This window comes from Dromiciops gliroides, chromosome 6 (assembly GCF_019393635.1).
Source record: "Dromiciops gliroides isolate mDroGli1 chromosome 6, mDroGli1.pri, whole genome shotgun sequence".
NCBI lineage: Eukaryota > Metazoa > Chordata > Mammalia > Microbiotheria > Microbiotheriidae > Dromiciops > Dromiciops gliroides.
In genome coordinates, this window is record NC_057866.1 from 20,080,409 (window position 1) to 20,107,490 (window position 27,082).

General features: G+C 34.5%; 3 protein-coding genes across 3 annotated transcripts; all 3 read right to left on the reverse strand.

Moving 5' to 3' along the window:
* Positions 1-945, reverse strand: LOC122732519 (olfactory receptor 5D13-like). The gene has a single exon (XM_043972731.1). It carries the CDS (start codon positions 943-945, stop codon positions 1-3), a length of 945 nt encoding a protein of 314 aa, XP_043828666.1.
* A 14,495-nt stretch (positions 946-15,440) lies between these two features.
* Positions 15,441-16,385, reverse strand: LOC122732379 (olfactory receptor 5D13-like). The gene has a single exon (XM_043972479.1). It carries the CDS (start codon positions 16,383-16,385, stop codon positions 15,441-15,443), a length of 945 nt encoding a protein of 314 aa, XP_043828414.1.
* A 5,874-nt stretch (positions 16,386-22,259) lies between these two features.
* LOC122730401 (olfactory receptor 5D18-like) lies at positions 22,260-23,198 on the reverse strand. The gene is given in 1 exon segment (XM_043969516.1): positions 22,260-23,198. A coding segment is annotated over 1 exon segment (939 nt).
* Positions 23,199-27,082: the final 3,884 nt, after the last annotated feature.

The following is a 27,082-nucleotide window of genomic DNA, read 5'->3' on the forward strand; positions in this document are numbered from 1 at the left end:
CTATTGAGAAATTATTTTGAGATGCATTAATTTCCTGAAGGTTTCCTTCACATCCTTGTTCCTTAGACTGTATATTAATGGATTTAACATAGGAATCATCACAGTATAAAAAACAGATCCCACTTTCATTACAAGCTTTGAAGATTGGAAACTGGGAATACAATAGAGAAAGAAGATGGTCCCATAAAAGAGGGTAACAGCTGTCATGTGGGAGGCACAAGTGGAGAAAGCTTTGTACCTCCCACTGGCTGAATGCATCTTGAGGATAGTCACAAAAATAAATAGATAGGATGTAAGGATGATGATGAGGGTGAAAAATGCACTGAGATTTGCAAAGATAAAAAGTATTATCTCACTGAAGTGTATATCAGAGCAGGAAGCAGAGAGGAAGAGAGCATATTCACATACAAAGTTATCTATGATTTTGGTCTCACAATATGATAATATAACAAGTGAGTAGGTAAGGACACTAGTTGAAATTATGCCCCATGCATATGCCACAGTCACTAGTAGCACACAGCGTGCTGGGGATATGGAAACTGTATAGATCAAAGGATAACATATAGCAACAAAGCGGTCATAGGCCATCACAGCCAACATGACCATCTCTGTTAGCACACAGGTGGTACCAAAGGAAAACTGTGTCATGCAGGTCTTGATGGAGACACTTCTGTCTTCTACAACTAAGTTTTCTAGTAGTTTTGGTGTAGCTATGGTGGAGTAACAGAAATCCACAAAGGACAAGTGCTTGAGGAAAAAGTACATGGGCGTTTGGAGTTTGGGGTTGATCCTGATGATCACAATCATGCCCACATTCCCTAGCACAGTGATTGCATACATGGTGAGGAACAGCAGAAAGAGAGGCACCTTGAGCTCTGGATATTCGGAGAATCCTAAGAGGATAAACACAATGGCAGTACTCTGATTCTTCTCAGTGCCCATCATGATTCCTATTGGAGAAAATTAGAAATAGATCATGGAAAGTAAAACATGAATGAAATTGAGGTCATAGAATAAGTAGGAATGTAGTGTGAATTAGAGATTATTATTGTTATAATCATTATGCAGATGATAATAGGTTTAGTTTCAAAGTTGGTATTGACTATCAAGTCTTATATATTTGGGTTCAGAGAAAATAATGGAGTATGAAAAATCCAATAAAAGTGTAGCATAGAGAATAGTATGAATATATAGATAACTGTAAAATCACAGAATCTAATATAAAAGTACATTTCTGAAAAATATAATTAATTCAGAATTAGGAAGTGAAGGAGAAGCAATTAACTCCTAAGACAGCTTATTTAATTTCTTAATGCATCAAAATATAAAGACAATTGTGGTTCATCTCCCCTACACTTTTCTATTCACCATGTCATCTTGAATATGCCCCTTCTACCAATTAAATCCAGTTCACTTCCCTGGAACCAAAAATAAATCTTATCTCCCTTTCATATAACCACCTTTTAAACACGTGTATATATCAATCCCTATTTATGTATATGAATCTATGTGTATAACTATACACACATATATATACATGAATGGATACATATATATGCAAGATACACATATACACATGCATGTGGATATATTTAAAATTTGCCTATATCGATATGTACATGTGTCTGCCTATGCGCATATTTGTATATAGATACACACCACATACATACATGCATGCACACATGCATTCATATAATCTATCAGTTAAATATTTCTCTACTTTTTTTCTTAATAGGACAGATATCAATAGACAAGCTTACATTAAAGAAGGTCTTTCTATAATAGGAAAAAATGAAAATAATCAAGTGAGGTATTTTATATGTATATATATATACATATATATATATATATATACATACACACACACACACACACATATATATATATATATATATATATACATACACATAGTTGTTATTTGTTTAAATGACTTCAATCTCAACCATGTGCCTTAATGACTATGCAGTCATCAATCAATCACTTCACATATTTTGTCTGAGTTTATAAAAATAACAATAATGTACATCTATACAGCACTTCCTATGTGACATGCATTGTGCAAAGTGCTTTAAAATTACTAGTGAAATAATTCTCAAAATAAGCTGGAGAAGTAGATGCTATCATTAACCCAATTGTGCAGTTCGGGAAACTGATGAAAAGAGAGGAAAAATGACTTGTCCAGGGATACATAGCTAGTAAGTTCATGAGGTCAGATTTGAACTCAGGTCTCCTTTACTCTAGTCTCAGATATCTATCTAGTATGCTGTAATATATGAGACCAGAAAATATTTAAATCTCCCTTGCAGGTTTAACCTTATACATTCAATATTTTAAAGTTATTTCCAAATATATAAACTAAAAATTTATGGTTCCTTAAACTCTTTCTAAGTAGGATGAAAAGCACATCTTTAAAGAGAGTGCAAGTCCTTATTAGTTGAATCATAGATCTAAACTCTGAGGGTTTTTTTTTTCTTTATAGCTTTTGGGTGTAATGGGAAAAAAGCCATCTAAAGCTATTGGGAAGAAGTGGAGAAAGCCTAGAGAGAGAGAGAGAGAGAGAGAGAGAGAGAGAGAGAGAGAGAGAGAGAGAGAGAGAGAGAGAGAGAGAGAGAGAGAGGAAGTGAGAGAGAAAGAAAGAGAGAAAGAAAGAGAGAAAGAGGAAGGAAGGAAGGAAGGAAGGAAGGAAGGAAGGAAGGAAGGAAGGAAGGAAGGAAGGAAGGAAGGAAGGAAGGAAGGAAGGAAGATATAAAAGCTGTGAGATTAGTTTCCTGAGAAATGTTACTCATGATTGGGTGCAGCTAGATGGTGCATTGGATAAAGCACTGGCTCTGGATTCAGGAGGACCTGAGTTCAAATTTGGCCTCAGACCTTTGATAACTTACCAGCTGTGTGACCTTGGGCAAATAACTTAACCCTCATTGCCCCACAAAACAAACAAAAAATCCAAAACCAGAAACAAAACAACAAAAATTTTACTGATGACTGAGGTTATTTGTGTTTTAGAAAATGGGGCGGGGAAAAAGGAATGGGAGTTATCATTCCAATTTATATTTCTCTTTTAATAAAACATTAGCAGGAAAAAAAAAACAGTTATCAATTACATGACCATGAAGGCCCAGAAAGTATGAAAGTTCCAAAGTGGTGAATCCAGATGGGGGCTTATTCAAATGACACTTTTCATCCAGGAATAACACTTTTAAATTTTCCATTCCCAACTATACAATTAAAAATATTTCTACACTTAGCTTAAATCTATAGTATATGTTTCTCCTTTACCTCAATTAGCTATATTAATTTCAGCTTATTCCATTTACGCTACTTCCCTGACCCCCTGAACAAAAGTATATCTCTTTAGGATATTTTTTTGAAAATTGTCATCTTTCTGCTATAGTTCTATGGCAAATAGTAGGCATTTCAAAATTTTTAATGAACTGTCATTTTTTTTCAAATATTAGCATCATCTTCTGACTTATAATCACGTCTCTCCTATCATCAGCAATTTGTCCTTGTTCCATTTTAAACATCTTCACCTAATTCTCATGTATACACAAAAGTATATTCTTTATGCCATCAGTGCCATATATATTCTTGGCTCCATACCTTTTCTCTACCCATAGCTCTAGACTTAATGACATATTTATAATTTTCTAGTTGTAGAAACCTTAAATTTTCCTTAAGAACTGAGTAAATCTTTCATAATTTTAAAACATTCCTTGCCAATTACATTTCCACTAAATAAATCTGAAAGGCTCTCCTCTCAAAGCTGTAAGACAGTTTCTTTTTTCTTTTTTTCTTTGTTTTTTATTTTATTTATTTATTTATTTATTTTTTGGTAAGGCAGTTGGGGTTAAGTGACTTGCCCAGGGTCACACAGCTAGTAAGTGTTAAGTGTCTGAGGCCAGATTTGAACTCAGGTACTCCTAAATCCAGGGCTCGTGCTCTATCCACTGTGCCACCTAGCTGCCCCCTATTTATTTTTATTTTTTATTTGTTTTTAATTTTGTAAGACAATTTCTTAACAGACCTTAGGCACTTTCTTTTTTTGTCATTAGTAGTGTGGATCTTTGTATGCAGATGTTCACCTGCCTGACATTCATTATGAGCTCCTTCATGTCATGAAATGTGTTTTTATATTGTGTTTTTATAGCTTTATTCTCTTTACCTTTTGAAATAAGATATGCACAATCGATGAAAATAAGTTTTAAAAGGAGGATAAAGAGAAATGACCTTGGAACTTGTAGCTCACCTCACCAACTGAGTCAATTCCTTCCATTTTTAAGAAGCTTTCATTGTTCATATCTGCCTGACATCAAGTCTAAAATTCTCTCCTTGTAATTTCTGCTGCAGTAACAGTGGTTCTATGGTACTCAATTCAAGACAGTCATGATTCTCCACTTCCCATCAACATTTCATTTTAGGAGTTTTTGTTTCCCTCATACTTATTCATACTGATGGCATTAGTGTCTTTTAATGCTTTAAGATATCTCAGTCAAAATAATATCGTCTTTCCAATTATGTAAGGTGATGGCAAGGTTTTGTTTATTTAGGTTTTATAATTCCGTGGTACTCTGAAAATCTTTGAGAAGATAGTTCTAAAATAATTATAGTAAGAATATAACATCAATAATGACAATTTAGGGTCAAAGATTATTATTAGTTTTTTAATTAAATGGTTGATATTTATGCTTGGTATGGATCTCTGATTCCTTAGTTATAAGGAACTTCATACATGTAAAGCACCTCCAGTGATACAGTTTCCAACCTCTTCTTCCATTTATTATTTCAGATGATCCTTTTTTTTTTTTTGATGAGTCAATTGGGGTGAAGTGACTTGCCCAAGGTCACACAGCTAGTAAGTATTAAGTGTCTGAGGCTGGCTTTGAACTCAGGTCCTCCTGACTCCAGGGCCAGTGCTCTATCCACTGCACCACCTTGCTGCCCCCCAGATGATTCTTTTTTTATTTTTTTGTGAGGCATTTGGGGTTAAGTGACTTACCCAGGGTCACACAGCTAGTAAGTATTAAGTGTCTGAGGCCAGATTTGAACTCAGGTACTCCTGACTCCAGGGCCAGTGCTCTATCCACTGTTCCACCTAGCTGCCCCCACCGCCCAGATGATTCTTTAGGTAAAGAAAGTTAAACTCATTTCCTTGCCTCCCCCCACCCACTATTTTCACTCACTTATTTTGTTTAACACTCAGAATGCTGCCCTTATTCCTAATGAAGCATTACATAGACCATATTGTGATTACTTTCTACTCCTTTGTAATAAGTCCAGTGTACATTTATCTATTTTTCATTTTTTACTTGCCAGGTATAGAACTTTGGTCATCTCCACCATTATCTTCCAACAATTTTCTTATATGTTAAGCCATACTTTCTTCCAAATTAGTCTATTCACTTTCCCCTAACATCTAAATATATGCGTATATAAAAATATTATATATTATATATAATTATATATGTGTGTGTGTGTATTCCTGACATTATATCTTTGTACAGATAATTTCCTCAAAAGCCTGATGACTTCTTTTTTTATTGCTACTATTTTAAATTTAGCATCTTAGAGCTTGATGAAGTTAAGTTTTTGATGGCAATCCTACTCTCCTTACCCACAGGCACTCCTTCCCCTCAATTTCTATAACCACGACTGTAATTGCTAGGGTACATTTAACCATAGCTACATAGTATTAGTATTGATCTTTCTATATACCTGTTTCATCTTCCCATATCTACTGAAAATATTTTCTAGTAAGAGACACTGTCTGATATTTCCTAATATTCACTGATATTAGCTTCCCTACAGAGGACTGGTGACCAAAATGTGAATGATGGTGATAAGAATGATGAGAATGATCTCATATAGCCCCTCCCACTTTCTTATTCTTTTTTTTTTTTTGGTAGGTCCTTTCTGATTTCTCATTCAAAGAATATAGGAACATTTGAGGTTATAGTAAATATACCAGAAAAAAAAAACGTTTATGAGAGTAAAATATAGACATATCTACTCACCAGAAAATAGACTGTCCTAGATGCTTCATTTCCTAGGTCCATGATAGAGATGGTTTAGTTTTTTATATAACAATTTTATGATTAGATACTTTCCTAATGTCTTCTTAAAGATAAAACTAAAAATGAAGTCATTGGTATGCATTATTAACAGAAAATCACAGTCTTTTCACTGACTGTCCAAGGAATATATAGTTCTCTCTATTTTAGAGCAAAGCTCAGAGTCAAAGAGATGTCCTCCTACTCTACCTGAAAACTTAGCATGGTTCTTATGCTAAGGAACTTGCATTTGCTTCCAAGACCCTTGAGACTAAGGCTCTAAACACTGTCTACTGACCCTACATATGTGGTCTCTAAAGAAGTGATTAAAAAGAAAAAGATAACTTAATGAAATGGGGGCAAAGAATGCTGATAGTGCTATGCAACAAAATTCTACCCCCAAGACTTTTGAGACCCAGACTCTAGAGAACCCATTACTAAGTTTTTGGTGTTGTTATTGTTTTTCCCTCCTTTCCCATGGGCCATAAAATAAGTGATTAGCCATAGTGATATATCTCCTGTGCCTTCTTTGCAGAATGAGATGTCTTTGAAATCAGAGGAAGCATCCAACTTATTTACCAACTGCCTTATTTCTGACTGGTTCTAAACTCCTTCCAAACATTATTTCAGGATCCTCTCAGGTTGATGCACATTAAATCATTGTGCATATACACATACCTACAAATACACATATGTACACACTAAAGTGTACATATACAACCATATATACCTATACATACATGTATGTGTGTGCATTTACATAAAGGTATATATAAATTGATTTTATCTATATAAGTATGCATATATGCAAATGTATAAAGCTATATCTATCTTAATCTATTATCTCTCTCTCTCTCTCTCTCTCTCTCTCTCTCTCTCTCTCTCTCCTCAGCACCATCCACTTATATAATTTTCCTGAAAGTTCTGTCAATTGGGGACCAAATAGACTTAGTGTTAAGGAAAGCATTTAGAAAAATACGTGTGGGTAATATTGGTCATTGATTTATCATTTGACTGCTTTTCAGCATCACTCAATAATAATTAATTTAAGAATATTCAAAGAACATTGATAAGTTGAGAGAGTGAGGGCAGAACCTAAATATAAAAAGAACAATAAAAAACAAAAGTGCTTGCTACGTGCAGAGGTCAGGTGTACTGGATGAGAGGTATGACAAATAATTTAGATGTTTCAATTCAAAAATCATTTATTAAGCACCTACATCTTCCAGGGACAGTGTTTATATGTTCTATGTGTGGATTTGGCCTACCCTGCCAACTGATAGGCAATTCTGGTAAGAACAAAGGAAGAACGAAGCACCTTTTGCATTAGTCCAGAATAACTAGACTGATTTTGGTATTTTCAACAATTTAGGAATAGGGACAAACTTGGGGGAAAGGTTTAAGGGCTTTTTTTGAAATAGGTCTATCAGACATATGATTGGGTGATATACAAGAGGCAATAAATGGTGAAACATTGGAGATCAAACAAAATGGAAGGATTAGATTTCTATATTTTAGAATCATCTGCACAGAGACTACCAATAGAATCTGACTAGATTACCAAGAAGCAACATACCACCTTTGCTCATGTAATGGAAGACTCTAATGAGTGACTCATGAATTATGAGCTGTACCCTATATCTCCTCTGTTTGTCATTTCAAATATCACTGACAGAAATGCATAAATGACTTATCTGGGGGCAGCTAGGTAGCACAGTGGATAGAGCACCGGCCCTGAAGTCAGGAAGACCTGAGTTAAAATATGATCTCAGACACTTGATATTTACTAGCTGTGTGAACCTGGGAAAGTCATTTAACCCCAACTGTTTCACCAAAAAACAAAAAACAAAAAAACAAAAACAAACAAACAAACAAACAAACCAAACAAACCAAAAATAAAACCCTTATCTGCCATTTTTGCCCAGCACTAGGAATGTGGGTCAGGTGCATTTATTTCATTCAAACAAGACATGATCTTTCCTTCCATTTTTCTTTTCTTTTGAAAACAGGCAAAAAGTACAATCTTCTTCACATAATGAAGTTGAATTGTCATTACAAGATGATTATATTGATAAGTAGCTAATATTCCTTGTTTTCCATACATATTGGAAGCAGGAATGAAAAATTAATGAAGATACAATGAAGATCTAACTAGTTACCAGAACATATAATCTATTGGAAGCTTCATTTTCTAGATCCATCACACAAACTGTATATCCTGTGACATATTAATTCCAAAATGTAATCCTTCCCTGAAAACTCCCTAATAATCAAACTAAGAATTAATCCAGTGACACACACACACATATATGTGTATGTATATATATATAAATAATAGAAAATCACAGTCTTTTAAAAAATAACTTTACAAGGACAATGTGGATCTCTCCATTTTACAGTGATGTTCTAAGTCAGAGACATGTCCTGTTCTATCTGAAACCTGAGTATGGTACTTATGCTAAACCTCTAAATTTTGCTTCCAAGTGATTTGGGACCCAGGGCGTAGAAACTCTACACTGACTCTACAAATGTGGTCTCAAAACAAGTAATCCAATAATTTTTTTTTAATTCTGGTATATCAATTTCAGAGAAGGAATTCCTTAAAAATCAAAGCTTTTGAAGGAAAATTATTTTCCAACTTTACAAATATTCACATAGGCTTTGCCTAATATTATACTATTGTAAAGTTGCTATCTAGCTATACTGTCTAAAATATCTAATGAGTGGTTGCCAATAAATTAGAAGCTTTAACAAGAGTATTTAAGTATTTATTAAAGAGCATTAGGATCTAATGATCAGAGAGAAAGGTAAAAATCTAACTCTTTCTAAGGGACCCCATCATCCGACCTGACATGGCAAGGTCAGGAACAAAAAGCTTCTGGGAGGAAGAAGGAAGCCTCTTGTGGAACTGGGAACATCCCATCCACATGCACACACAGCTCCAAGCTAATTGGCTGGTAGCTATGATAAACAGCACCCATGAGCAAATGTCACTTCCTGACACCAAGAAACTTACCACATGCCTTGCCCTCAAAGTCTTCTCCTCATGGCGAAGCTTTCCTACACTAACTCTCCAGCAGGTGGCTTCACTCCAATTGTTACACTATGTTCAATTAAATCCAAATTAATACATAACTGAATCATTTATGCTCTTAGGATGTGGAGTAAGGCTCGGCTTGCATCCTCTTAAATGCTTATTGAGAGGATGTCACAAATATTTCTTAACTTTATCTTGCACAGCACAATAACGACAGTATAAAAAGTAGGCTTCAAGATGTAAAATTTCTCTCTCACTCTAGTTCCTGGCAGAGAAATTCTATACATAGTGACTTCACTTGGTGATCTGAGATCAGCCAAGCTTCAGGCAAGAATCTTTACTATGGGGGTGCAGCTACTAAGGTCACTAGATGCTAGTGCTCAAGCTCATACTGTGATCCCCACTGTAGAAATAATATCTTGGATGCTTCATTTCCTATATTTATAAGGCTGATGATAACCCCAGTGCCAAACCAATTTTATTATTTAAGCACATATCTTCCCTCTTTCACCACCACCTGCCTCCAACAATACAATAATGAAATCTGTAAAGTTGGTAACATGTCTATTCAGTCCAGTCGGTTACAAACACTTAATATGCATTACAATATTATAAGGACCACACTTAATATTGGGGATATAGAGAGGAGATAAGTTTTTAATGAAAGAGACAGTAAGCAAAGCAAAAAGTCCATGTGCAATATATAAAAATTAAAGAGATTTTCAGTGTGATACAACCTACTTGGAATTTTTTCATATTTCCAATTACATGTTTGTTTGTTTGTTTTTGTTTTTTTGGTAGGACAATGGGGGTAAAGTGACTTGCCCAGGGTCACACAGCTAGTAAGTGTCAAGTGTCTGAGGCCAGATTTGAACCCAGATTCTCATCAATCCAAGGCCAGTGCTTTATCTACCATGCCACCTAGCTGTCCTCTTCCCAATTACATGTTAAAAAAAATTTAACACTTCTATTTTTAAAGTTTTGAATTATAAATTCTATCCTTTCATCTCCTTAGTACATATTCATGTAATTTCATAAAGCTTTTCCTTATTAGTAATTTTTTTACAAAAAGACTAGAGAAAAAATTAAATAAAGAAAAAAGAAATAAAGGAAGGAAAGAAGAAAGAAAGGAAGGAAAGAAGAAAGAAAGGAAGGAAAGAAGGAAGAAAGGAAGGAAGGAAGGAAGGAAGGAAGGAAGGAAGGAAGGAAGGAAGGAAGGAAGGAAGGAACAAAGGAACAAAGGAACAAAGGAACAAAGGAATGGAAAATGTCCTCCAGTTCATATTCAGACACTATAGGGTGTTTTTGGTGGCAGATAGTATGTTTCATCATGATTCCTTTGGGATTGCCTTAGGTCATTGTATTGCTGAGAATAACTGTCATTCACATTTCTCCATCACACAATATGTTGTTACTCTGTACAATGTTTTCCTGGTTCTGCTGGCTTCATTTTGCATCAGTTCATTCAAGTCTTCATAGATTTTTCTGAAATCATCGTGCTTGTCATTTCTTATATTATAGTACACTAATATTCCATCACAATCATATACCACAATTTGGTCAGCTATTCCTCAGTTTTGGGGCATCCCCTCAGTTTACAAATTTAAGCTACCCTAAAAAGAGCTGCTATAAACATTTCTGCTCTCTTTGGGATAGAAGTGCTAATGTTTTACAAATGGCTATTTAGTTTTAAATCCTTTTAGGCATAGTTTTAAATTGCTCTTGAAATAGTTGTGCCACTTTTCAACTCCACCAACAATACATTAGTGTCTCAGTTTTCATCTACTCCACCCCCACCCCCCCCAATTTTCCATTTTCCTTTTTGGTCATATGAGCCTATTGTCTCATATCATATTTGATGTGTCAGGTAGATTCTCAGTGTTATTTTAATTTGAATTTCTCTAATTGGTAGTGAGTTAGAGCATTTATTTGTCTATACATAGCTTTGATTTAATTATCTAAAGCCTGCCTGTTTATATTATTTAACCACTTGTCAATTGGAGAATGACTTGTATTCTTATTAAAATAACTCAGTTCTTGATATAATTGAGAAATGAGTTCTTGATCAGATACTTGTAAAAAAAATTCCCTGTTTTCTCTTTTCTTTTAATTTTGATGAATTTTTTTTTAGCCAAAACGGTTTAATTTTATACAATGAAAATGAGCCAATTTGCACTTTTAATTTTCTAAATAACTTGCTCAGTCCTACCTTTTTCCCTTTTCCAGAGATCAGACAGATAATGTATTCCATGCTCTCCTAAATATTGTATCACACATTATGGGTAAATCATGTATGCACTTGTATGTTACTTTCATATATGCTATGATATATTGATCTCTACCAAGATTCTACCATACTTTTTTTCTAGTTTTCCCAGCAGTTTTATTTTTATTTACTTATTTTTTAATTTATCAAATGATGACTTTTTGTTCCAAAAGTTTGCATCATCTGATTTATCGTATTCTAGATTACCATCACGATTTACTATAAAATTCTGGTAACCTAATTATATTTGTAATATATACACATATTAATATATGATATGATATGACATGACATGACATAATATAACATAACATAACATAACATAACATAACATAATATAATATAATATAATATAATATAATATAATATAATATAATATAATATAATATAATATAATATAATATAATATAATATAATATAATATAATATAATATAATATAATATATTTTAATTAGCCTGCATGAGATTATATTTAATAATTTCTGTTTCACAATAATATATTTCTTATTAAAGAAATAATTTACTTGTGCCTGGTGCCCAACATAGAAGAGTAAGGTGTCAATTTAAGTAATGTGAGGTAGGGGAAAAAAAAGTTCAAACAAAATAATCTGATATCCACCAATCAACAAGGATATATTAAGTACCTTTAGATTTTGGAGATAGAAAAAAAAATAAATGATTACACAATCTATTGTATAAGGTGTTTGCATTCTATCATAGTAGTAATAATAAGAGTAACTCCTCTTTTTAATACTTTTTTAGTTCAAAAACCCTTTTGTAAGAACAATTCTGAAATGAACACATAACTATATGTCTCTATTGTAATAATATTAATTTTAGAGAAGGTTTCAATTTTTGATTTTATTATGTTTTATGTATAACAACTGAACAATAATTTAAAAATCTCTAAAAGATTCTGAATTTCCTTAGACATATTTTTGAGAACTCTCATTGTTTGATTTGATTATTGGCAAAGCTATTAAAAGTTGTGTTAAGATCAATTTTGTAGGAAACTTTCCCAGTTGATTATCAGTATCTGAAACACCTGAGGGACTTTACAATCACACTTGAAACTCTACAGCTGAGACTTGTTAGTCGATCATCAGCATCCACACCTGAAAGACTTCCTTTCCACAACTACACCCAGAGGATATCCCAAGAATCACCTGAGAAAAGACTTCCAAAGACTTAAATGGATATTTTCCTGTTTTCCTTTTCCTCATTGTATCCACTGTTTATAATGTCCACTTACTAAATGGGAGTGCCCCCTTTAGTTTTTCTTTTTTTTTAATGTCCTCCTTCTATAGGGGAATACCTCTTTTAGTTTACTATCAATGCATTGCTCAATTTATTTTCTCTCTTTTAATTACCTTTATATTGCTAGTCATAAGTATCTGTAATGTTATTGCTTCATTAAGGAAACAATGTTTCTTAATGAAGCAAGGGCAGGGGGCAGGGAATATAAGAAAATAATGGAATTTGGCAGATACTCAAAGGCCCACCTGGAGATTAATCTAAATTTATTCAATTAAGTGAGAGTGATTGACTTTGCTGATTAGTCTACTTAAAGTTAATTATATTGTAACCATACCTGGCTGGCCCTTAAGAAGGTATTGTTCTCAGAAGTTAAGGACTTTGAACTCAACATGAGGCCACCTTCAAGTCCATTGGACCAATGGATTTGGATGACACTAACCAATCAGTTTGAAGCAGTGTGTAAGGACTGACTCTGCTCCAGACCTATAAAAAGCTTCCACACTCAGTTTGTGGGAGTAATTCGTGGTTGAAGCAGGCTTGTGTTAGAGGATTTGAGGAAGAACCAGAGTAGGCTATAACTCTAGGATAGAGAGGATTTTCCTTAACTTTCTGAACTTCACATTTTCCTTTTAACTAATACCTAGTATGCTTTAATAAATGCTTAATGCCCAAAGACTGGTGCTAAAACTTCTAATTTAAGGTGAATACACATTAGATTTTTAGACATCACAGTTAGATTTTTAAGCTTCACCCTGTCAACTATGTATCTATATATGTTTCTATGTGTCTTTGTATCTGTCTGTTTGTTTTTCTGTCTGTCTATCTAACAAACAACATTCACATTGTTTTTCAGTCATTTTAGTTGTGTCCAACACTTCCTTATCCCATCTGGAGTTTCCTTAGCATATATAGTGGTATGGTTTGTCACTTCTTTCTCCATCTCACTTTAGAATGAGGAAATTGAAACTGAATTAAGTGATTTGTCCAGACTCAAACAGCTAACATTTGTCTAAGGCCACATGTGAATTCAGAAAAAAAAGAGTCTTCCTGAGTCTGGGGCTGGCACTCTATCCACTATACCATTTAATGTTAATATTTCATTAGGTGATTTCACATCAAGGAACCCTGTTTCTTTACATGGAATTCTTTTGGATGCTTTCTAAATTTATTTATTTTCCTGTAGTAAAAGTTAATGGTGAATGGTGTTGAACAGATATTAATTGCTTTAAAATTATCCTTATCAATTGAGCCACAGTCACCCACTTCAGCCTGGACCATTTCCAGTCATCTTGATTTTTCTCTTGCTACTGGACTTTGTTGACCCTGGAGGAGAAACAGATGTTGACAAATTTGCAGTTCTAACATGGATAGATTTGTACAAAGTAATGAAAAACGAAATGGGAAGAAACAATGAAACATTGAAAAGAGTAACAAAGAAGAACAAATTTCAGCAACTAATTCATTTTGACTATTATAAATACCCACATTATAGGGTACATATGACAGGAGATACTATCTGCATTGAGACAAAGCACTGATAAATAATAGCATATATAGAATTAGTTTAATCTATCTATCATCTATGTATACATGTACATATTTACATCTATGGTAGACATTTCAAGGGCTGGCAACAGAGGGAAAAAGAAAAAAAATTACATGATAATTATATATATATATGTTTGTATTTACATATGTATATATATCCATGCATGTATGTTTGTGTATATATATATATATATATTTGTAATAAACCTTTTTATTTCTAATTTGGGGTTCCAATTTTTATCCCGCTTTTCCTCCTTCCCCTTCCCCCTCCCTGAGGCAGCAAACAAACAGATACAGGTTATGTGTGTATGATAATATAAAAATTTATTTTACATAATAGATTTGTAGTTTCATGTACAATCATACTTTAATATACTATATTACAGAAATGCTTTTTTATACCATCAATTAAAATAATACAAAAATTATTGGAAGCCAATTTCTAAGATACAGTTGCTCAAGTTGGAAGAGGGGAGAACCAGTAGCTCTTTGCATACTACAAATGGATCAGTCAACCTAAAATTATTAAGTATTTACTATGCTACAAGAACTATACTAAGTTCTTTGTAAGAATGACCTGAGTTTTCTAAGAATTCTTTTAGCCCATTGAGTTCCTCCAGGAGTCAGTGACTACTATGCTCTTCCATCATTGAATATTTTAAGCCATCAAGGAAGAAGTTTGTTTCTGTTAGGCCACCAAAAATTTCCTCCTCACACCTTAGATTTTTATTTTTAATGTGAAGTAGTAGAAAAGTGAAGAATTAAAAAAAATAAAACATGCATTCAATACTGTAGAAGGAGTAGACTTATTTTTACAACAAATCATCAAGGAGCTTTGATGAAAGATTCTAAGATTGATACTTTATCACAGGTTATATTGTTTTGTTTTGTTTTTGTTTTTGTGGGTTTTTTTTTTTTGGTGAGGCAATTGGGGTTAAGTGACTTGCCCAAGGTCACAGAGCTAGTAAGTGTTAAGGGTCTGAGGCTGGATTTGAACTCAGGTCCTCCTGAATCCAGGGCCGGTGTTCTATCCACTGTACCACCTAGCTGCCCCCTATCACAGGTTATATTGTAATGATTTTTAAGCAGTGATTTTTCTCATTTACAACATCATTTCTTTATTTACCTAAGAATTTTCCTGCTAATCTTCAGATGGTTATAGAAACTAGAGGTGTGAACACAAGATAATGGAGTTATTGAATAGTATTCATACAATTAATTAAATATCATTACAAATCCTATCAGAATACTTCATCCAGTAATCATATGATTCATATAAATCATTCTATTGAGAAATTATTTTGAGATGCATTAATTTCCTGAAAGTTTCCTTCACATCCTTATTCCTTAGACTGTATATTAATGGATTTAACATAGGAATCATCACAGTATAAAAAACAGATCCCACTTTCATTACAAGCTTTGAAGATTGGAAACTGGGAATACAATAGAGAAAGAAGATGGTCCCATAAAAGAGGGTAACAGCTGTCATGTGGGAGGCACAAGTGGAGAAAGCTTTGTACCTCCCACTGGCTGAATGCATCTTGAGGATAGTCACAAAAATAAATAGATAGGATGTAAGGATGATGATGAGGGTGAAAAATGCACTGAGATTTGCAAAGATAGAAAGCATTATTTCACTGAAATGTGTATCAGAGCAGGAAGCAGAGAGGAAGAGAGCATATTCACATACAAAGTTATCTATGATTTTGGTCTCACAATATGATAATATAACAAGTGAGTAGGTAAGGACACTAGTTGAAATTATGCCCCATGCATATGCCACAGTCACTAGTAGCACACAGCGTTTTGGGGATATGGAAACTGTATAAATTAAAGGATAACATATAGCAACAAAGCGGTCATAGGCCATCACAGCCAACATGACCATCTCTGTTGACACACAGGTGGTACCAAAGGAAAACTGTGTCATGCAGGTCTTGATGGAGACACTTCTGTCTTCTACAATTAAGTTTTCTAGCAGTTTTGGTGTGGCTATAGTAGAGTAACAGAAATCCACAAAGGACAAGTGTTTGAGGAAAAAATACATGGGTGTGTGGAGTTTGGGGTTGATCCTGATGATCACAATCATGCCCACATTCCCCAACACAGTGACTACATACATGGTGAGGAACAGTAGAAAGAGAGGCACTTGGAGGTCTGGATAATCAGAGAATCCTAAGAGGATGAATATGATGGCAGTACTCTGATTCTTCTCAGTGCTCATCATAATTCCTGTTCAAGAAGACTAGAAATGGATCATGAAAAACAAAACATGAATGCAGAAATATGTTTAATGTGATTGTACATACATAACCTATATCAGGTTGCTTGCTGTCTTGGGGAGAGGGAAGAGAGGGGAAGGAGAAAAAAATTGAAACTAGAAATCTTATAAAAAAGCAAATGTTGAAAACTATCTCTCCATGTAATTGGAAAATAATAAAATACTTTTATGAAAAAAAAGAAAAAATGGATCTTGGAAAAAGGAATGGAAGTTATCATTCCAATTTGTATTTCTCTTTTAATAAAACATTAGCAGAAGAACAGTTAACAATTCCATGAGTACACAAAAATATATCAGTGAGAGTATGTGCTTCCTGAAAACTGAAAATTGCAAACTGGTAAATCCAGTTGTGTGGCTTATTACAATGAAATTCTTATTTCATCCAGGAATAACACTGTTCAATTTTCCATTCCTTCCTCTACCACTTCAAAATATATCTATATATAGCTTAAATCTATATATTTTTGATTAACTGTACAAATTTCAGCTTATTCCATTTCTGCTACTTTTTCTCTCTGAACCAAAGTATATCTTTTGAGGATATTTTTTTCCCTAATTGTCATCTTTCTGCTGTATTGTTATGGCAAAGAGTTACCATTTCATAAATTCTAATCAACTTCCATTTTTTTCAAATGTTTTCACCATCTCCTGACCTACTATTATGTTGCTCCTATCACAGCCTATCTATCTATGCTTGTTCCCTTTTATATGTCTTCACCAAATTCCCACATATATAAGAAGTCAATATGTTATTATGCAAAGAAAGATTAGTCATTGTAGTGTAAAGTTGCTTATAACATAGAGTTAGAGAGTTCAATGAGGCTTTCAGTCATTTTGGTCATGTCTAATTTCTATGACCCTATTTGGGTTTCTTTTGGCTAAGCTACTGGATTGCTTTATTTCCTTCTCTAGTTCATTTTGCAGATTAGGAACAGAAGGAAATATGGTTGACTTGACCAGAGTAACATAGCTGGTAAGTGTCTGAGACCAGATCTGAAATGACACCTTCCAGATTCCATGCCTGCACTCCACCCATTGTGTCACCTAGTTGCCCCTTCTTGTTCAGTCATCTGTGTGTGTGTGTGGGGGGGGGAACTAGGGGGCACAGTGGTTATAGCACTGGCCCTGGAGTCAAGGAACCTGGGTTCAAATCACACCTCAGAAACTTACTAGCTCTGTGACCCTGGGCAAGTCACTTAACCGTAATTGCCTTAAATATCCAGGGTCATCTCCAGTTATTCTGATGTCTGTCTTGCCACTGGACCCAGATAGCTCTAGAGGAGAGAGTGAGGTGGGTGACCTTGCACAGCCCTCCCTTATTTAAATCCAATTCTGTTCAAGTCATGACATAACCCCAATATCATGGTCCTCTTTGAGAAGGAATGAAAAATAAAAACAACAACTACTTTTAGTCTTATCAACAGAGGCACAAGTTGACTAAATGACTTTTCTAAGATAATTTCATTAAAACCCTCCTTATTAAGGTCTTCAAATTTAGATCTAGAACATGGATATTCCTGACTTATTCTCTTCACTGTACCACACTGTTCTTCCTGGATTTATTATACATGTGTTTCTGTATGTACGCATATACATGCACACATGTAGTTATGTATGTATATGTGTATGTGGTGTTTGTATGCATCTATGTATATATGTGTGTAAACATATACAGGATAGTTAAGAGATAAAGAATCAAAAACTAAAGGGTGGGAAGCCCAACCCTAGACCCCCCCAAAATCTTTCTACATATCTATCTATTCATCTTTCTAGATTTTTTTCAATCTCACCCATCTCTTCTGCATTTCTGGTATCTTTAATTGCTTTTTGACTCAAGGATCTTAACATAAGACCACATGTTTATGACTTATAATCATAGATTTAGGGTTTGAAAACTTATTGGTCATCTAGTCCAGTCCCTCCTTTTATAGATGTGGAGACTGATACACAAATCCATTCAATGATTTGTCCAAGATCACACAGATATTAAACAATAAAGTTGTGATCTGACATGATTGCTCTGTGTTCACATTTAATCTACTTTCCAATACATGGACTCTAATCTTGAAAAGTAATCAATTGCAAAATGGCCAAAATTCTATCTGTTATTATATCTAAAACCAAATAGACTATTAATGTCTGTAGTCAATCAATCAATTCCTTCTATTAAGTTGCACTCATGAGTTCTGATTTTCCATCCCAATTGAAGCTCTACAGCTAGCACAAGTTTCAAACCAAAGTATTTATTCTTTACACAATCAATGCAGTGCATATTCTTGGCTCCACATATTTGCTCTCACCATAGTTCTTGTCTCTGTTACCTTTTACTCCTCTAATTGTACAAACCTCAAATTTTCCTTAAGAGCAGAGGGAATATTTTATAACTTCAAATCATTCCTTAACAATTCTCTTTCCATTGAATAAATCTGAACGTCTCTCCTCTCAAAGCTGTAAGACAAATTCTTAACACAACTTACTCTCTTGATTTTTTTAATACTAGCATGGATCTTTGTATGCAGATGTTCACCTGCCTGATATGCACGAGCTCTTTCATGTCATGGAATGTGTCTTGAAATTGTGTTTTTTATAGGTTTAGTCTGTTTTCTATTTTGAAATCATGTATAAACAATTGGGGAAAATAAATATTAAAAGAAGAAGAGAAATATCATTTGAACTTGCACCTCATTTCACAAACTGAGTCAGTCTGTTCTACTTTTAATAAGTTTTCATTGTTCAGAACATCTTCCTGACATCAAGCCTAAGTTTGCCTCTTTTTAATTTCTGCCACACTAATCCTGATTCTATGCTACTCTATTCAAGACTATCATTTTTCTCCCTTTCCAATCCATATTTCATTTCATGATTTATTGATTCCCTCACACATATTCATACTGATGATATAAGACATTTAATGCATTAAGGTATCTCAATCATAAAATGTCTAAATGGAAAAGTAGATACAAAAGCTCTCCGAAGAAAATTATTGCCAAAGAATTAGGATTGAACAAATGGAATCTATTGACTTTATGAGAAACCAAGGCACAGTAAAGCAAATCCAAATGATTCTTTTTAAATAGAGGGAAAAATGAAATATCTCCTTGGAAAAACAGCTGACCTAGAAAATAGATCCAGGAGAGATCATTTGATAATCATTGGACTCCCTGAAAGCCATGATCAAAATAAAAGTTTAGACAGTATCTTGCAAGAAATTGTCAGGGGAAATTGCCCTAATATTCTAGAAGTATAAGGTAAAATAGAAGTTGAAAGAATCCACTGATCACCTCCTGAAAGAGATCCCAAAAGGAAAACCTCCAGGAATATTATAGCAAAATTCCAGAGATCCCAGGTCAAGGAGAAAATATTGCAAGCAGCTAGAAAAAAGGAATTCAAATACTGTGGAGCTACAATAAGGATAAAACAAGATCAAGCAGCATCTACAATAAAGCACCAGAGGGCATGGAATATGATATTCCAGAGGGCAAAGGAACTGGGACTACAGCCAAGAAACAACAGCAAAATTCAGGAGGGGAGAATGGGACTTCAATGAAAAAGAGGACTTTCAGGCATTTGTGATGAAAAGACCTGAATTGAAGAGAAAATTTGACTTTTTTTCTTTTTCTTTTTTTTTTTTTTTTGTGGGGCAATGAGGGTTAAGTGACTTGCACAGGGCTGGATTTGTACTCAGGTCCTCCTGAATCCAGGGTCTTTGCTTTATCCACTGTGCCACCTAGCTGCCCCTCACTTTCAAATACCAGACTGTAGAGAAGCATAAAAAGGTAAACAGGAAAAAGAAATCATGAAGGATATTAAAAGATTAAACTGTTTACATTCCTACAGGTAAAGATAATACTTCAAACTCATAAGAACTTTCTCAGTATTAGGGTAGCTGAAAGGAATACACTTAGACAGAAGACATAGGTCTGAACTGAATATGAAGGGATGATATCTGTAAAGCATTTATGTTTTGTTTATACTTGTTCTTTGTGAGGCAGGCATGATGGGGTGTCTTATGTCTGAGTCTGGATTTGGGTTTGGGGCCTCCTGGCTCCAGGGCTGGTGCTTTGTCCACTTTGCCACCTAGCTAACCCATGATGACATCTTTAAAATAGGGTTGGGGGTAGGAGGAATGCACTGGGAGAGGGGGAAAGGGAGAGGTGGACTGTGGAGTGATAGCTCACATGAAGGGAACAAGAAAAAAGCTTATGGAGGGGAGGGGAAGAAAGGGAAGGATTAAGGGAGTGAGTGAATCTTACTATCATCAGAACTGGCTCAAAGAGGGAATAACATACACATTCAAGGGGGTATAGTAATATATTTTCCCTGAGGGAAAGTGGGAGGGGAAGTAGAAAAGGCAGGTGGGGGGGTGGGGAAGAGAGGAAGGAGGGAAGGGCAGATTGGGGGAGGGAGCAGTAAAAAGCAAAACCCTTTCAAGGAAGATGAAGATATTCTGCATAACTGTACATGTATGGCATATTGAATTGCTTGATTTCATTGGGAGAGTTGAGGAGGGAGGGAGGAAGAAAAAATTAGAACACAGAATTAGCTCAAAGACCTTAATATCATCAGAGTGGGCTCAAGGAGGGAATAACATATACATGAACCCTACAGGAAAGTAGGAGGGGAAGAGTATAAGGAGGGAAGGGTGAAAGAAGGGAGGGCAGAGAGGGGGAGGGGGCAGTCAGAAGTAAAACACTTTTGAAGAAGAATGGGGTAAAGGAAGATAGAAAATAGAGTAAATATCATGGGAAGGGAATAGGATGGAGGGAAATAGTTACCATAATTGACTACAGTGGCAAAATGTATGGTACCTACTCTGCTAGGCTATTGTGAAGAAAAATTTTTTGTCAAGTTTAAGGTACTATATAAAAGTTATGATGAATAGGATGCTATCAAAAAAAAAAAAAAACCTCGAAAGACCAGCATGAAGTGAAGCAGAGTCGCATGTACTGTATACAAAATAAAAGCAATAGTGTAAGATGATCTTCTGAGAAGCACATGGTTATTTTCAGCAAGGAAATGATCCAATATAACTTTGAAGGACATATAAAAATTGCTATCTATCTACAGAGAAAGAACTGATGGTATCTGAAAACAGATAGAAACACATTTTTTTTTGGTAATTTCTTAATCTGACATTTTGTTTTTACCCATTTTCTCTAACAACATAGCTAATGTATACTCATTTATAACTTATATTGAATTGCTTGAGTTTTTTGGGATGGGGCATGGGAAGGGAGGGAGGAAGAGATGTTGGAATACAAAGTTTTAAAAAATTGATGCCAAAATTAGTTTTTACATGTAATTTGGAAGTAAAATTTAAATTTTCAATAAAAAAGAATTCTATTAGCCCATTTAGATTCTCTAGGAGTCAATGACTATTATTCTTCTCCACCACTGATTTGTTTCTGGAAAACCTCCATAAACCACCTACTCACTCCACCAGCTCACAGTTTACTTCTTTGGTTGTTGTTCCTTTATTCTCTATGAAGTAGTGGAAATATTTTTGAAAAAAGAAAACAGTTATCCAATCTTGTGGAATCAGTAGGTTTGTTTTTTTTACACAAATTGTCAATGTGGCTTTAATGAAAAGTTATGAGAGTGTTGCTCCAACATAGGGTACATGATTTTCTGGCAGTAATTTTTCTCATTTCCTATGTCCTTTTTTCATTTTTTTCATCTTTCAGAAGGTTGTAGAAAGTGAAAGTCTGATCAACAAAGACAACAGTAAATGAATATGACTCAGAAACTTTCTTAAATATTGCCATAAGTTCCACCAGAATAGTTCAGCGAGGAGGGATAGAATTCATAGAAATGATCTTATTATGAAATTATATTGAGGTGCATTAATTTCTTTAAGGTTTCCTTCACATCTTTGTTTCTTAGACTGTATATTAAAGGATTTAGCATAGGAATCACGACAGCATAAAAAACAGATCCCATTTTGACTATAAGCCATGAGTTATTGGTACTGGGAATACAATAGAGAACGAGAATGGTACCATAAAAGATGGTAACAACTGTCAAGTGGGAGACACAAGTGGAGAAAGCTTTATATCTCCCTGTGGCTGAATGCATTTTGAGGATAGTGACAAAAATCAAAAGACAGGATGTTAGAATAATGATGAGGGTACAAAATACATTGAGATTTGCAAATATAAAAAGGATTATCTCATTGAAGTGTTTGTCAGAACAGGAAGCAGAGAGGATGACAGAATATTCACATGTAAAGTTATTAATGATTTTGGTCTCACAAAGTGACAATATAAGAAGTGAGGAGGTGAGTACAATAGAAGTTATGCCCCACGCATATGCTACAGTCACTAGCAGGGCACAGTGTTTTGGGGACATGGAAACTGTATAGAGCAAAGGATAACATACAGCAAAAAAGCAGTCATGTGCCATTACTGCCAACATGACCATCTCTGTCACCAAACAGGTGACACCAAAGAAAAACTGTGTGATGCAGCCTTTGATGGAGATACTTCTGTCTTCTACAACTAAGTTCTCTAGTAATTTTGGTGTAACTATACTGCAATAACAGAAATCCACAAAGGACAAGTGCTTAAGGAAAAAGTACATGGGGCTATGGAGTTTAGGTTTGATTCTGATGATCACAATAATGCTCATATTCTCCACCACAGTGATTCCATAGATAATGAAGAATAATAGAAAGAGGGGCATCTCAAACTCTGACTATTCAGAGAATCCCAAGAGGATGAACATGATGGCAGTACTCTGATTCTTGTCAGTGCCCACCATGATTCCCATTAGAGAAAGTTAGAAATGGATTATGGTTATCAAAATATGAAAGAAATTGAGGAACACAGTATAAGGGGGTAATATGAATTAGAAAAGATTTTTATAGTTATTGTGGACATAATGGTGGGATTACTTTCAAAGTTACTGCTTACTCTTTTTTTTTTTTTTTTAGCGAGGCAATTGGGGTTTAGTGACTTGCCCAGGGTCACACAGTTAGTAAGTGTCAAGTGTCTGAGGCCGGATTTGAACTCAGGTCCTCCTGAATCCAGGGCCAGTGCTCTATCCACTGCACCACCTAGCTGCCCCACTGCTTACTCTTAAATATAATACATTATGATTGAGAGAACATCATGGAGTTTAAAGAAGTCAAAGAAAGAATGAGATAGAAAATGGTCTTAATATATGGATAGCTATAAATTTGCTGGATCTAATATAATCTTTACCTTCACAAATATCCAAAATATCCATTCTCATATATATATATATTTACACATCAAAATGAAAGATAAAAATGGTTCATCTTCCCTTCCCTTCCCTTCCCTTTTGGCTTTCATTATGTCTTCTTGAATATCTCATTTCTATCCATTCTAACTAGTTCAATTATAAGTCTCAGCTCTCTTTCACATAGTTTTAAATATTTCAAAAGATATATAACATAACCTCTAAACCATTCCTCTACTCTTTTCTTAGAAGGACAGTTAGTACAAGACAAGCTAAAATTAAAAATTTGGACAGTTTTGGTGTGAATTTAAGTAGTAAAAATTCATTGAAGGATTTTATATGGAACATATTTCAGTAGTTTTCCTAGTATGGCAACATAATTAAGGCAATGTGTCCATAAACATAAAAGTTAAAATTCATTGTTAGCATTCCTAGAGGCAACTCAGTGACAGTGTGCTAAGTGTGCAGTCAGGAAGACCTGATTTCAAACCCAGCCAGAATCACTTAGAGGAAATGTGACCCTCAAATAATTATTTAACCACTCTTTTCCTGTTTCCTCCTTTGTAAAATTGGATCTAGGGTTGTTGTGGGAATCAAATGGGATAATATGTGTAAAGTACTTTGGAAAATTCATGGTACATAGTCAGTGATATGTTAATGTTAGTTGTTATTTCTTTGAATGACTTCAGTCCCAACTGTGTGTTTTAATGATTATGCCATCATCAATCAAGCACTTTACCTGTTTTGCCTTAAATCTATAACAATAATAATAACTAACATTCATATAGCACTTTATATATGCCAGGCATTTTGCTAAGCAATTTACAATAATTATTGAAATGATCCTCCAAATAGCCTGGAGAAGATGATACTATTATTATACTAATGATTCAGATTGGGAACCTGATGCAAATAGAGGTTAAATAAGACTTACTCAGTGTCACACAGCTGATAAGTGTCTTGAGGTCATATTTGAACTCAGGTCCACCTGACTGTAGGCACAGATTTCTACCCACTGAACTGTAAAATAGGAGGTTGATCTAAAAATTATTTAAATTCCCTTTCTAGGTCTAACATTATATATCCAATGTTTTAAAGTCGTTTCCAAATCTATCCATTAAATTCTTTTGGTCCTTTCTACTCTTTGTAAGAGTATGAAAAGAATCCCCCCAAAAAGGGAAGGTATCTGTTGGTTGAATCCTAGATCCAACCACCTAAAGTTATTTATAGGTAGTGATTATAATGGAAAGCAAGCCATTATGAAACTTTTTAGAAGAAATAGAGAAAGCCTGGAGCAGGGTATTTTAGGAATCTGTTACATTACGGTTTGTTTTTTTGTTTTGTTTTTTTTTTTTGTTTTTTTTGTTTTTGCCAGAGAAAACTTATGTCTATTCCTTTAAAGAAAATAACAATGTAACAAACAAAAAATGAATGTAAGGAGGGAGAGAGAGAAATTAAAGGTGTTCTTTTAATTTGTTAATTTGTTCCTTTGTTAGATGTTAGTCATGGTTGAGATATGTGGATTAAGAAATACAAAGTTTGGCAAAGATAGGATGGAAGTTATCATTTCATTTTGGATCTCTGTTTTCATAAGAGCCTAACAGAAGAACATTTACCAATTCCATGAATGTCCAGAAACAATGGCAGTAAGAGAATGTGCTGCTTGACAAGGGAAATTTCCAAACTGATATATTCAGATGTATGGCTTATTATAATGTCACTTTTCATCCAGGAATAATACTGTTAATTTTCCATTCCAGTCTCTACGATTTCAAAATATTTTCACAAGTAGCTACTATCCTCTCTATAAATTTTTTTCTCCATCTTCCTTTATTAAGTGTATAAATTTCTCCTTATTCCATTTGGTTTTTTTTTCCCCTGAACCAGTGTATCCCCTGAGAATGTTTCTCCTTAATTATCACCTTTGTGCTATAATTCTATGGCCAAGAGTTGGCATTTCATGAATTTCATTTATTTATTTATTTTGGGGTGAGGCAGTTGGAGTTAAGTGACTTGCCCAGGGTCACACAGCTAGTAAGTATCAAGTGTCTGAGGACGGATTTGAACTCAGGTCCTCCTGAATCCAGGGCTGGTGCTCTATCCACTGTGCCACCTAGCTGCCCCAGTATCTCATGAATTTTAATGAATTATCACTATCTTATTTTTCAAATATTTGTATGATCTTCTGACATTCTATAAAAGACAACAAAGGTCTCTCCTAACTATCACAACCTATCTGTCCTTGTGCTTAAATGGCTTCACCCGAGTCTCACTTATATGTGCAGGCATTACATTGATATAAAAATAAATATTTCTCATTTCAATGTAAGTTTTTATTTAATAACACAATTAGGGAGTGAGGGGAGACATTCAGTCCTTTTTCATGTCTGACTACTCATGAACCTATTTGGGGTTTTCTTGTTTAAAATACTAGACTGCTTCATACTACAGATTAGGAACTAAAGCAAATAGGGTTGAGCAGCTTGCCCAGAGTTACACAGCTAAGTATCTGAGGCTGGATTTGAAGTCAGACCTTTCAGACTCCAGGGCAGTGTCCTATACACTTTTGCTGCCCTTTTATTTTTCATTTGTTGCTGTTGTTGTTGGTGGTATTGTCAGAATGGTGGTGGTTTTCAGTCTTATTGCATGAGGCACAAGGTAGTTAAATGACTTGTTCAAGGTCATTGAATTGAAACACACCCTAGTAAATTCTTCAGTGTTAGAGCTAGAACAAGAATCTCCCTAAATCATAACATCCACTGTACCACACTGCTCTTCCTGGACATATTTTATGCGTCTCTGTGTGCATGTGTGCATGTGTATATGTATATAAATACTCACAAACACACCAGAAATGCAGGAAAGAGATGAGCGAAATTGAAAAAGTACCTAAAAATCTAGAAAGATAAATAAATTTTTAGAAGATAAGACTGATGGACCAAGAAGGAACAAGAAGTTAAATGACTTTTCGAATATCACATGGTTTTCTTGCAGTAATTATGATTTGGATATAGTTCCTCAGTATCTACATCTGACCGTCTTTTCAATACACTGCTTCTCATCTTCAAAAATAATCAACTGCCAAATGGAAATACTTCTGTTTCGATTATAGTCAAAACTAAATAGACTATTAGAGTCTTGAACTTGTAATTCAAGTCCTGCCATAAACTTGCTCTCATATATAATTTGTTCTTTCCAACATTATATTCCAACCACTTTTCTATGTGAAGACACATTTGTTGCCAAGTTACTCTGCTCATTATTCTCTGAAGATAATATAAGCATCTCTGCCTTCATCCTTTATGCATACCATTTCTGCAACAATGTAATGCTTTCTCTCGATCCCTACTACATTAAGTCCAGCTGTTCATACATAACTTGTTCATATTGTTTTTGCTGATAATCCTTCTCTCCCTACATAAAGCCATTCTTTATTCCTCTCA